This window comes from Gallus gallus, chromosome 14 (assembly GCF_016699485.2).
Source record: "Gallus gallus isolate bGalGal1 chromosome 14, bGalGal1.mat.broiler.GRCg7b, whole genome shotgun sequence".
In the NCBI taxonomy this organism is placed as follows: Eukaryota; Metazoa; Chordata; class Aves; order Galliformes; family Phasianidae; genus Gallus; species Gallus gallus.
This window is the reverse complement of record NC_052545.1, coordinates 12989677-13003174: the sequence shown is the minus strand read 5'-3', so window position 1 is coordinate 13003174 and position 13498 is coordinate 12989677. Positions and strand designations below refer to the sequence as shown.

The following is a 13498-nucleotide window of genomic DNA, read 5'->3' as shown; positions in this document are numbered from 1 at the left end:
TGTAAAATAAAAGAGCTGGCCACAAGGCTGCCAAGCAGCAGTCCTGGTTACATTGACTCACAGAATGACTTGGGTTGGAAGTGACCTTAAAGATGATATAGTTCCACCCCCCCTGCTGTGGGCAGGGCTGGCAGGCCATCAGGTTTTGCCCAGGCCTCATCCAACCTGGACATCTCAGGAGCCCACCCTTTACAAGGATATTAAAAAAAATCATGACCACTGCTGTGTTTTGTTTTCAAGCTTCTGGAGAGAATAAGTGACAAACATAGGTGTGGTATTTTAAAGCTCTTTTTGTGCTCATGAAAAGCTCCATTCCTTTTCACTGCCTGAACACAACACAGGGCATCTCCACCTACTGGAAGTGTGACAAGTCCTCGTGACCGTGTTGTAGATGACACCAGATCTCCCTTTCCTCTTCTGAATCAGCCCACCCACCAGGACAGACCTGCATTACACAGCGAGCCCACACACTTCCCATGAACACCATGACCCTATGCTGATGGGCTCTGGGTGTTATCGGGAGGTGATAAAGCTACTCACAGCATTAAACCTGTCCTATGGTTATACCTGACTGATGAATGAAAGCTGGGAAGAGGGCTAGTGAGACCTGCACGGATTCTTGCAGCGACTGATAACAGATCTGCCGAGACTTGGTGGATTCTCCAGAGATACTTTCTACAATATCTTCTAAAACGCTGAGTGTCTGATGGATGATCACTTTGGCTGCAAAAAGAAGAGAGGTGATACTCCCTGCGTGTGTCAGAACTACCCATAGGCAAAAAGAGAAGTTCATGTGAGCAGTACCTGGAACAACACACAAGGCAGCACATACATCAAGCCCAGGTTGGAGTCAGAAATGTTTCTAAAGTATGTTCACATATTAAACATTTAAATAGGTTCAGCTAAGTAACAGTGGCAACTTGCATTCTTAAGTTATAAAGGCTTACTGCTGTACAGATGCACTCACTGCTTGAGAACTAAGGTGCACAGTCTGAAGGAAGCTGTAGGACAGCATTATTTCCAACACAACAGAGATAAAGAAAAAACAGTCAAGGAAATAGAAGCTTATTCTGATAGCAAAATATCCTGCAAATCTCTGCTTGTGGAAGTAACAATTGGAGCGATACACAGTCACTAAATAAACTAACCCAGAAGTCAGAACTGACCCACGTGAGCAAGCTGACCCTCTTGTGAAGCTCAACCCTCTCCATGCTCCCTCACCCCACCGAGCTCTGTCAGAAGCTGTGATGCTGTGTTCTTATAAGCAAGGCACTCAAAAAGAACAAAAAACACACAACAAAAAGACGACAAGACACCCAAAAGCAGTCCCAAAAGACACACAGTGGCTTCAAAAGGCCCCTAAACCCCATCATTTCAGGGCTCTTGTCCTACACATACGTACCTTCAGCAGCACTTCCTAAGTCTAGAAGAAATTCTTTTTCCCCCTTTAAGCTTCTTAAACCATAATCTTCATTAACACTGCCTCCAGTCAATGTTTCTAGTACTACAGAGTGGTAGTCCCAGCATTAGCTTGCTCAGCATCCCCAGTGCAATCAGTGCCATTCACATTCTTATTACAAACTTGATCCCACTTTCCCCGAGCAATTGAGGAAGACTGTATTTTGACGGAGCAGTTTGCAGCAGCCTGGAGTGAAAGCATCCCTTACAAAGCATAGAGGAAGTGTTTCTTACAAAAAAGAAACTCACTGCTCCTTTCCTATCCTTCCCATGTGCTAAGCGGCTCTCAGCCAAAATAATTACCGAGAAGACAGCTCAATGAACCCCACCAACAGTTAGCACTGCAACTGCAGGAGGCCAGCACACACTAAGGATCTGGGTACTTACTGTCCTCCAGCTGCACTTTCCTCTGTGGCAATATAGCATTGGATTTCAATTGGCGATAGTCCCTCGTGAGGGCAGAGATGAGGCTGGTGTGGTTGGTGGAGCGAACGGCCCACTGCTGCTCACTCTCCGGGAGATTTGGCCAAGGTAGCAACAATACATTGGATAGTGCTCTGCACACCAGCACCTGGGCCTGGAAGCAATGAAACATGGAAGTTTTCAGCGTTTGCTAGTCATTTATGCACAACCTTAGACTGCATCCAGCAGTGTTAACTGAAAGAGTTCAGTAGCAGAAGTTGTGCCCAAGTGACAACCAGCAGCTCTGCAAGGTGAGAGAGGAGCAAAGCTCCTTGACTTCAGAGCTGGAGTCAGCTCTCATCTCTGTCTGCCCTTCTGTGCAACAAGAACTCAATGCTGCTTATATCTCCAAAACAAAGACAATGCCAATTCTGTTGCTCTGTCTGGTTTAGACAAGAAGCGTGCATGTTTGTACAGCACTTTGTACCTCCATGCTGTGCCCAATGCAATAGAATCCCCATCTTTGCTGTGGCTTTTCAGTAACTCTGTAATACACTCATTTGGAGTGAGGTACACAGAATGCTAACAGAAGTTTCACCAACTCTTTCCATATGTCAGAATCAATATGCCAGTACTGCAAAAGCAATGCAGTCAGGGTCTGTGTCAGCAAGTGAGAAATGAGTAAGATTTAAGAGCTGCAACTGTGTTTTTTCCCTATGCTGCAGCTTGAAATAGATAACTATTGACAAACTGCCACTATGATTCCTCAGTGTACACAGAGCTGAAGCACCTTATCAGGAAGCCGCTGGGCAGAAGTGTCTGTGATTCTGTTGAACACCTTCTGCACTGCAGGGATGCTGATCAGGAACACCGGTCGCACCGTAGTGGCCAAGGAGACCAGCAGGTGGCACGCAGACAGCAGCAGCTTCTCCTGCACCTGGAACAGAGGGGGCACACGGTCAGGCTGCCCAGGACCACGACGTGTGGCACTGGTGACAGACAGCACAGTGAGCTGCCATGACCAGGCCGAAGCTGGCTGGGATAGAGTTAACTTCCTTCATAGAGGCTCACATGAGGCTGTGTTTTGGATTCTTGATGAAAGCACTGGTGTAGCACACTGGTGTTATCAGCTGTTGCAGAGCGCTGCTTGCAAAGCCAAGAACTGCTGTGCTTCTCACACTGCTGTGCCAGCAAGGAGCTTGGGGTGCACATGAAGGGGACACAGCCAGGACTGCTGACCCAAAGGGGTGTCCCACACCACCACAGTGCTATGCTCAGCACTAAAAGCTGAGGTAAAGAAGGGGGGAATGGGCTGATGGGAAGCAGGGAACAAATTAATTCCTCATTTCTCTTTGCTTGCATGTGCTTTACCTAGAAAACTGCCTTTATCTGAACCCACATGTTCTTGCACTTTTACCTTCCAATTTTTCCCCCCACCCCACCTGAGCAGTGAGCGAGCAGCTAGGTGATGCTGAGCTGCCTGCTGGGTTAAGCCACAACACTTATTTTTGCATTAGCAAAAAAAAGTGTAATTATCTGAGACTCAGCTTTACAGGAGACACATGGTAAGGCTCTGGAAGACATATCCAGCTCTCTGACTCACATCTAGAGAGTGAGTCAGATGTGCTCTGGACCACAATCTAGAACACATTGTGGTCCAGAGCACATTGTTCAGCACCTAAGCTGTAGTACACCACTACAAGATTCTTGTGCTCTTCGTGGACATGCAGCCCCAACCCCAACCCAGTGCTAACATGGATACCTTTGAACTGATGAGGGGTGTGATGGCCTCCAGAGCCGTGGAGACGAGAGAGATGAACTGCTCTGGGTTCTGCCGATGCACTTCACTGTAGAATTGTGCCAGCCAGTGTGAGTAGGCCTGCAGTGCAGCCAGGGACTGCGCGTGGCTGCGGGGAGAAAGCAACCATGAACTGACACAGAGCAAACACCGCAGGATGGCAAGTGCCATGAAACCCCAGCCTCAGTGCCCCTGTAATCAATTCCCATATTGCCTAATCCCACATCATGAGATTCATTTCACGTGTCCGTTCAGGGGAAAATGCAATTGCCTTACAGAAGTCTTTGGGTGAATAGCCACACAGCTGTCAGCCTGTATAAAACACTGTCTAACAGCAGCTACCCCATCCTTGTGCTGCAGATCTTACTGAGAAGAGTCTATGAACACTGATACTCCCTCCAAAAACACAGCTTCTCCTAGATGTACATGTCCCCACCATAGCAGCTGCATCTGAGATCTCAGTCACCTGTGGCAGGCAGCTTCCAGGCCTGCATCAGCTACCTCACCACACATCTGCTTATCAGCAAGTCCAGGGGGTTTCCACCCAATGGGCAAAATCAGGGAAATCTACTTTTAGTAGCAGGATGAAGGGGGCTTTCCTGAATTAGCTATTTTCCTTTATATCTTGTCGCTCCCTCGTACATTTATTGTCTCTTTCTCATTCTTCCACTAACTGAAAACTGAAACATTCCCTGTGATGACGTTACACGGCCTAAAATTCTTCTTCATCCTGGACCTGGACATTCAGAGGTGTGCTATAACCGGATTCAGCCACCAAGCAGTAGTATTAAACCAACAGGACAAACCGATAAGGTCAAACAACCAACTGGTGGGTTGCCTATATTTAGAGTTCATCATTATACTTTGGCAGAGTTATCTCACGTTTTTGAGTCAGGATGACTCTTTGGGGATCAGACAGGTGTCCTCCAAATAGCTGGCAATGTACCTTTTTTAGCCTGGCACTAGAAAACAGAACACAATTTTCTCAAGGACATTGGACCCAAGGGGAAAGGATGAGCCCCTCTAACAAATAGAAAGAGCTTCCTGAGTTATTTTAAATCAGAAAAGGAAGACACCTTTGAAGAAATATCATCTGCATAAAGCTCACTGCCAGTAATTTGGGATTAGGAAAAATTCAGCCTAGTGTGGGTTTTAAGGCAGCTGCTATTCATACAAACTGAACAAGCACAACCTTAAATTCTGCTTGCAGAATGAATGCCAGCTGGCAGTACCATGTTTGTACAACACAGCCATTTACAATAGCAGGTCTTTAAAAGGCTGTTAGAGCGGTGTTCTATTACCAGTGGCATCAAGATTTCACACTTAATGTCAGCTTCTGGACTGAAGGCACTCATTTGTTTCAGAAACAGCCTGCATTGCTGGAAGGCACACATTTGTTTTGGAAGCCAAGGACTCGAAACTTTCTACTGAGAGAAACATTTTTACTTGAGCCATAAATTTGACTCTGGCAGCACAAAATCCATAAGCCTCAAACGACATACCAATCATTTCTTAAAATATCACAATTGTACACTTATTTTACCACCTAATCACGCTGCAGACGAGCCAAGCTTTTACAGTCATCAGTACACATCAGCTTTTAGAGCTAATACAATGGGCACTTCTACTGCTGGTCACAAATACGTTTCTCTTCAAATATCAATTTGAGGAAATAGTAGTTCAAACCACAGCCTTGGCCTTGACCAGGCAGTGCCCTTGGTTAGCTAACAATCACAGTTTGCAGAACATTTTCCAAACAAGTGGTCAGAGTAGATGTAGGAGACCCAAAGCTGCCTCCACCCTACACAGGTGCCAAATCTGTACATAATAATTTGAATTGTGTAGCTCATACTCACACATCAATAAGGTCAGGTTTCAATACAGATGGTACTGCAGTTTCAATGTTGTACAGTTTAATCTGGGATCCATACAGCGTTACTTTTACCAACCTGCAAATACATAAATACATGGTAGAGCAATAGGACTGCAAGGTGGATACACACATGTGCAAACCAACCTGCCCATCTTATCTGAACACAGCTCTTGACAAGCCCGTGTCAATATTTAGCTGGTATGTAGATTAGATGTAGACTATTTCCTGGCCTGTAATAAGATGGAACAAATATGATGTTCCTGCATGGAGGTGAAACAAGAAAGGCAGCTGTGTACAGTCCTGAATTCGAAAGTACACACTCAGTTTTGTGGAGGGGAAGAATCAAACGTCTGCTTTCCAGTTTCCATAGATCTCTTATGGAAAGAGACTTCAGTGACTTAGCTAGCAGAGATGTAATTGAAGCAATCACAGAATTGTTTAGGTTGGAAAAAGATGCAGAATATCTTCAAGTCCAACCATCAGCTGACCTACTGAGTTCCATTGGTAAACCATCTCCCTCTGTGCCACCAGACTCCATATCCCACTTCACTGCATCACAAGTGCAGACTCTGGAAAACAAGTACCTTTCTAATGACTGATTTAACCCCTCCTGCTAGCTGTTTCTCTGGTTAAAGGTTAAAAAAGACAACTGGGAAACCTAACACCAATGAACGTAACACTTGAGGTACTAACCACTGAATTCTTCATGTCTCAATTTAATCCTAACAAGAGGAGGCAGAAGGAAACCTTGGCTTTTACATTGATTGCAGCAGTAATAATTGTCCCACGGATGATGAAGGGACAGCAAACTCTCCCTTCCATTCTTACCTCTCTACCACCGTGAGAGCATCATTAAACCTGGCAGCAAACATATCCCCAATGAAGTACTCTGCTAAACGACCAACAGCCTGCAGCAAGGAGCTCAGGTCCCTCAGGGAGCAGTGCAAACGACGGCAGTCATTCTCTGCAGTGATGTTCAGCCTGTGACCTGAAATGACATTTTGGTTTGTTAGAAGTGAATCCGAAAGACACACGTGTACACATTCACTTGTGCTAAGGTGCTGAGTAAGAGCCTGGCAGCCTGAAAACTCATACTCCAAAAAGCATTTAACCTTGTGACTAATAAATACAGCTCTTTGGAATGGGAAACCTAATTACAAAGCTACAGGAAATGCTAAGTTTATTCTAATTACATTACAAGCATTCCTCTGAAATTAGCTCGGCAGTGGGTCACAGTTCAAAACTGAGCTCTGTCCAAGTGACTGAAATACTCTAATTGGGTAAGACGAGTTCTGCTGCTCTGACAGCCACAGCTCACATTTCTCTTTAAAGGCTGAAAGTGATGTTACAAGCAATTCCAGCCTTTCGCACATTTACTTCCTTTTATTTGGTATTAACATCCATATAAACTAGAAATTTTTGGTTATCTGCTGACATCAGCCAAGCAAAGCCAGCTTCACAGAGGCTATTAGCAGACTCCCTCTGCTGGCTAGGCTGCAACAGATGTTCTGGCAGCACAGGCATATTTGGAGCAAGACTGCATTTGCTTCTAACATGAAATGTGGTTATGTACTTTCCTATTTCTCAGATAACAAGAAACATACAGATAAGCAGTCTTCCAAGTCTTATTGTCTCACGTGACTTTCCTGCTGCTCAGTCATGTACACCTGTTCCCCAAATATCCCCAAAATTTCACTAAAAACGTTACCATGTTCTGCAATAACAATGTTTTTCTTTCCACTGCCCATCTGATCTCATCTTGTTCATTAGTTCAGCAACCAGCTTCAACCTCTTACCATCAGCAAAGCTTCACCAGATCTGTACTGCCCTCTGAGCTCCTTCTCCTGGCAGCTTCCAACACAAACCAACCCCATGCACTACTACTTAACCGAGGATATATTAAATGATCTTAAGATTGGAAGTACTTTGGAATAACACTTTCAGATCTGTATCAGAACACAGAGGAAGCAATACCAAAGCAGTTTACAGTGTTCTGCATCAGCTACACAAAGAGTGAGGAACTGTAGTGGGCAGTGGTGGTTACCTGTCCCTGACGTGACCACGAACTGCTGGAGTCCCAGATACACTTCCAGGTTATCCTGCAGAACTGGAAACTAGAAAGGAGAAGAAACCAGCGTGACTTGGGGGCTTGGCAGGCAGTTAACTCAATTGCCATAGTCTTTAGACATAGAGAACAGCTTTCCTGCTTCTTCCCAATACCTTCAAAAAGATAGTTAGACAGAAGAAAGGCAAGTTTCTAGGTTCTGGGCTGATTCTGCAGCTGATGTCTTGATAGCTGCCATCGAAACAATGAAGATCATCACACTGGTGGTCTGTGGCAGCTCTCCTTTTCCCATAAAGACTGACAACCAGTGTAAAAAGGCAGTGGCCTGACAAGAGGAAGGGGTGGCACAGGAGGAACATGCAGATGAATATAACCCAGCCCAGAGCAGGGGTACACAGCCAAGGAAAGGCAGAGCCTGGGGCACAGGAAGCCTGCACTGCATCTGCCAAACACAGAAGCATCAGCTTCTCAGAAATACAGCTATCAGAATAATATTCCACTTAAGAAGCTGAGCTCAGTGCCTCTAACAGAATACAGAAAGGAAACACCATGGCCGCTTGTTGCCAAGCTGCAAACTGCAGCAAGAACAGCTGAAGCCCCATAGGGAAAACAGCTAAGGGAACAAACAACAGTCATCACGCATCCTGGCCTGGGAACACAGAGCAGTAACCTAACTCCATCTTTCAGGACTGACAGCAAATATGCCTGCTTCTATCAATACTTCAGCTGAGCAACAGGTTATGCTAACACTTGGAGCATGCTGCACACAGACCTGGAAGCTTTCTAAACAGTATTCAGCAGACATTGTACTTCAGTGGTACGTATTAAGGGATTATTTGCCCTGTGCTGAATCACACTGTAGCCCTCTCCTTGTAGGTACTCCACCTGAAAAAATATTTTCCAGCCCTTTGGAATAATTCTGCTTATTTTCTACTCGCACAGTCACCACATTCAAGGAGGCTGGATTTATGGAAGTTAGTTAATCCATCAGCAGAAGGAACTGCAGCCTTTCATTCTCCAGAATGGGTCAGCAGAGCGGCAGCTGCTGCACACTGGGTCAGTTACTTGCTCCTGATGCAGCAGCCACCACTCCCAGCATCACTGCAGAGGCTATCATTCAACCTTGCCTGCTTTCCACATCTCCCACAGGGCTCAAGCATTCATTATCACGTTTCTAGCATATCAGTGCCTGTCATACGACTGCAGGAGGAGAACTATTGGAAAAGAACAACACAACAACAGCCTTCCTCATGCTAATGTGTTACTTGAAGGAAGCCACATGCTCTTCACATAACCCATATGCTCCCTGAGACAGCTGTTCTGTTTGTTTGCCTCCTGCTAATTCATGCCATGCCACCATGCTGCAGAGGAACCTCCATTCATATGAGGTCTGTCTGCTCACGACTTCAGAGTTCCTAGCACTGTACATCTGGTGCTTTTTTTCTGCTCAGACACCTTCCAGTCTCTGTAGCAGCTCACTGTGCTCTGCTTCTTGAGAACACAGCTCAGAGGTCTCAGCGTGCAACATTTCCAGCAAGAGCTTGCTTTGAGATCCCACTGCATACACCTGCCTTTCTTCTCATCCAGAGAACAGGCACCAGCACCTCTAACTTTGGGCTCTAGGGGCTCACAGCCTCGAGATCTCTACTTTAGAAACCATTGTAATGCTTCAAAATGAGACAGCTTTTACATTGCTCATCCCAGCAATAACAGAGACACTAGCTGGAGAGAAGCACTTATGTGTTCAGCTGTAATTCCCAATTGTCTGAGGCACTCTTCCCAGCATTTGTACCTAGCCTTTCATTTAAGCAAAGACCTCACCCTCCTAAAAATCCTAATGATGCTCATCTGTGCAATTAACAGTGCTGCTCCTAATATAAAGGTCAAGAGAGACAGCAGGAAGGTATTTACACTTGGAAATGGGAATTTCCATAGATCTTGGCATGCAGCAATTAAACTCAGGTGCCCATGACAAAGCACCCTCTTCAAAACACACCAAGAAACCTAACAAAGCCAAAAAAAAAAAGGAAAAAAAAAGCATTTTCTTTCCTTGCCTGGCCCCTCCTTCACCAAACTTTTGCTTCTAAAAGCAGAAGTTTGGAACTGTGGCGTCTGTGAACCAGCTTGCAACTAACTCCAGTGGTTGTTACTCATTTTACATTGTACTTCTGGTCTGTATGACTACTTACTAGCGTGGAGAAGGCATGAGTTGGCAAGAGCTCCATGACTTTTGCAACCACTTCCAAACTTTGGCGCAAGTACCGCTGCCACTCAGTCTGCTGCTATGGGAAGAAACAAGAAGGTGAGCACAGCATTTCTAGAAGGAAACAGACAGCCTCTCGTAGGCCTGGGACAAGCCTTTGCAGGCACACAGATACTGAGGAAACAGCACCCTTCTGTGACCCACCTGATTGCAAATGATGTTACCCATTCACACCTGGGGCTGCATGCCTAGGTTTCTCCAGAGTGATACAGCCACGTGTGCTGACTCCAGAAGCACACTTAGTGCACAGGTGTCTGGCATCTTTTGTTCAGCACCATGTGGTTGTCTAGTGCTCTGGTCTCACATATTGGTCACTTACTTCACTTTACCTTTCATGTCATCAGTGTGGACTGAGATCATGTTTACTGGTACTGACTTTGACAAATATGCTTAAAGGAAAGCACTAACAATACGTACAGCTCGAAGCTTTTGTCTGAAAGACACTTCTATATTTACATTCCAAAGCAATCAGGAACAGACACCAAGTGCCTCTGGTAATCAGAAGCTACATATCTATTTCTCCCTACAAGAACCAAGTTCAAAACAAAGGTCATATCCTCTAAGGGAGGACAGAAGTACTTCATGCTTCTTTAACCCTCAAAACCCAACACTAAGTGAAGCAGCAGCTGTCTGGCCTGTACAAGGCACAAGCTTTGAGAAAGACATTCCAGGTGTAACGAGTGCAACAGTTTTACATCTGAACTTGCAGCTGTCCCTGCTCAGCTCTGCCCCTTACATCATCATCCAGTGTCTCGTCATCCAGCTCCTCCAGCTGTGCCTGGTTATACCTGAACTGGATTCGATTCAACACCTCCGTCAGCAACAGAACCAAGGCGTCTTCGTACCTATGGCCACAGAGAAAACAGCAGGAGAGTGATAAGGGAATTCTGCAGAGACTGCTGTGTTCACAGCCCTTACAGCAAAGGAGAGATGTACAACAGGTGAAGAGCACAGCTGTACAAGCTTGTATAGCCAACATCAAATAGATTTTGGGATTAAGAGTAACGTGTCACTTTAGGTCACAAGCTATCTGCAAGGAAAGTATTTGACAATATTGCTCTCTCAGAGGAAAACTGATAACTGTTAGCTAAAGCAGCAGCCCAGGAGTCCGAAACAGAAAAGGCAGGGGGTGTGCTTTGTCATGAGCAATGACAGATGTACTTAAACAGGAGGCACAACCACCTCTTCCTGCTCCATCTGCTCCTCAGCAGCCTGCCTGGTGCTCTGCTTTGCGGGCAGGGAATGCGGAACAGATGAAGCAGGGCAGAACTGCCTCAAAAGGGGACGTCCCTGAGGCTAGTTGCTGTGCTGTCCTCTTTCCCTACGCTGACAGCCAATGAATTCAGACCCTTGCCCTATTAAAAAAAAGCCAGCGCCTTATGCAATTCTACTATAAAATAACTCCAAACACATGCCTCTGAAAGATACCCTTTGTACTCAAGATACCATGCAACAGATACAGAGAGCAGAAGATGCTGCTTCCCACTGTTCACATAAAATAATGCCAAGCTGCAAAATAAGCAGACATCAGCATTTCTCCTGCCACCACTGACACTGGGGGATTTGGAGTTTTACTATGTTTGTTTTCTCTCTTTTCAACCACCTTCCTCAAAACACAGCTTGCCCTCCATAAGGACCAGCCACGTTCTCTTCTAGGTGAGATCAGGTTAGAAAAGCAGGCATTAAGACCTGCTAACAAAGGTTCAGGGAATGATGTGATCCACATGGCAGCTATTCAGCTGTGCCACCAGCTGAGGGGCTGACAGCTTTCTGTGCAAGGTGCTGAATTCCCACCTTTTCGGTAATCAGATGACAGAACTCCAGATTGGGCAATTTACCCACAAGTACAACTGCCATGTGTACAAAATGCAGAATTTATAACCACAGAACAGGAAATTTCATCTGTGTTCCCATGGTGTAACCACACCCATACTGTCAAACTGAGTTGTTTACATGTCTAAAGCATTAAGGAAGCTGTGGCTATAGAAGCTATCATTAAGGACAGGTAGTTCTGACAAAGCAGCAGCATACATTTTAACCACTTTTATGCCACTCCTTTTTGTTTTACGATATCTCCAAGACAGAGCTATAGCTTGTTTCAATTCTCTCTGTGACAAAATGCCTGATGTAAGGATAACATACATCACTCATTCACCAGATGAAGGGGAGCAAGATGCCAAGGCACAGTTCAGCAGCATTAGGCAGACAGCAGCAAATTAGGAACAAATTATCACAAAGTTTAAGTGCAAATACCTGCTGCTACTTGAGAAATTAAGAGTACACAGTTCCCACGCTGAAAGGAAGAGAGCTGTCTGCTGTAAGCCAGTTCCCATTTGTTCTTTGTGGTCATGACGCCAGGCTGCCTTTCGGTAACTAACCACACTTACATTTAACACGCTCAAAGGGAAAAAAGCTTCCTTGTGCAATTAGTGAAATGCATATGGAGTGAGCCATGGCACTGCCACGCCTAGCAAACCTGAACAAGATCCAGTATACTCACCTTATTTTTCTTGCTTAAATGGCAGAGAGCCACCTATTTTAGGAGACGGCGTCTACAAAAGAGCTGCCAACCACTGTTGCAATGGATACATGCAATTAGCTATAGAGGTCAGCAAGCAGAACTTAATTCCCACACACAGCACTGCCAGTCTTTCTCAAAAACATATCCTTCAATTTTAACAGGTATTCACAACCCTATATAAATTTAAAAAATTCCCAGTTCATCAGGTAGTTGTATGAGTGGTGTGTGAACTCCTACTGTGCATCTTACTCTGTGGCCTCCTCCTCTAGAATGAGCTAAAATGTGCTGTGAAACATGTTAAAAACATGTTTGAGTTCTATTTTAGCCTCCAAAGTTGTCTTCCTCTGGCTGCTGGGATCACATACAAAGTTTTTAAGTGACCTTTCCTTCTTGCCTTTATTTTTTCTGTTTGAATTCTGTTCAACACGTGACAAACCTCTGAAATTCACAATTGCAGTCAGTGATTTTTATAAAATGAAAGGACTCAGATCGCATACAGCTGTAAGCTGTAAGCAGCAGCTTGCTTCTCACAGTCTCTCCGTGGTGACCGTGAGAGATTGCAGCTGCCCCAGTCTGCCTGCTCACCTGTTGAGCACTGCTTCTTTGTCAGCCAGACGGCTCTTAATTTTGCTGGTCAGGTAGTCCAAGAAGAGCGTCCAGATGTCTAAGCAAGAAAAGTAACCTTCGTGGGTAGGCTGAAATACATCAAAATTCATAATCAATTTCATGAACTATGGCCTTATCAATTTCACACATTGAAAATATCAGTTAGCATCTGTTTCGATCCACAGAATAACTTCCTGCTGTATTGAAAGGCTTCTAGGAGGTCACTGGGGAGATCTGCTGCCTCAAGACGTCAAAAGATGAACAAGAGCTTCAACGCAAGGTGTGAACCCAGAAATGACAAGGAGAAGCTCAGCAAGAACCCATCTCATGGCTTGCTGCACCAGCTTCCAGAGTTTTATGGATCTACACCTTCACCATTATTTACATATGGGGGTAAATAGGGACAAATTGCATTGTGACGGCTTCTACAGCACAGCAACGTGCATCAAAATCCAGTTCCTTTTAAAGAGCAACATTGAAAAACACAAGGAAAGCTTCAGATAGAGTAAAAG

The 13498-nt window shown here is 45.1% G+C and overlaps 1 protein-coding gene across 4 annotated transcripts in view; it reads right to left on the bottom strand.

Annotated features, from left to right (window-relative positions):
* XPO6 (exportin 6) overlaps positions 1–13498 on the bottom strand; it is a 47568-nt gene that overhangs the window by 6961 nt on the left and 27109 nt on the right. For all 4 annotated transcript variants that reach the window (XM_414725.8, XM_046900742.1, XM_046900743.1 and 1 more), the window contains exons 9-18: positions 12966–13075; positions 10596–10704; positions 9786–9878; positions 7576–7645; positions 6360–6519; positions 5515–5607; positions 3623–3767; positions 2651–2797; positions 1846–2035; positions 568–723 (exon numbers count right to left, since the gene is read on the bottom strand). In XM_414725.8, the coding sequence (XP_414725.4) occupies positions 568–723; positions 1846–2035; positions 2651–2797; positions 3623–3767; positions 5515–5607; positions 6360–6519; positions 7576–7645; positions 9786–9878; positions 10596–10704; positions 12966–13075 (1273 nt within the window). The remainder of the gene's footprint in view (positions 1–567; positions 724–1845; positions 2036–2650; positions 2798–3622; positions 3768–5514; positions 5608–6359; positions 6520–7575; positions 7646–9785; positions 9879–10595; positions 10705–12965; positions 13076–13498) is intronic.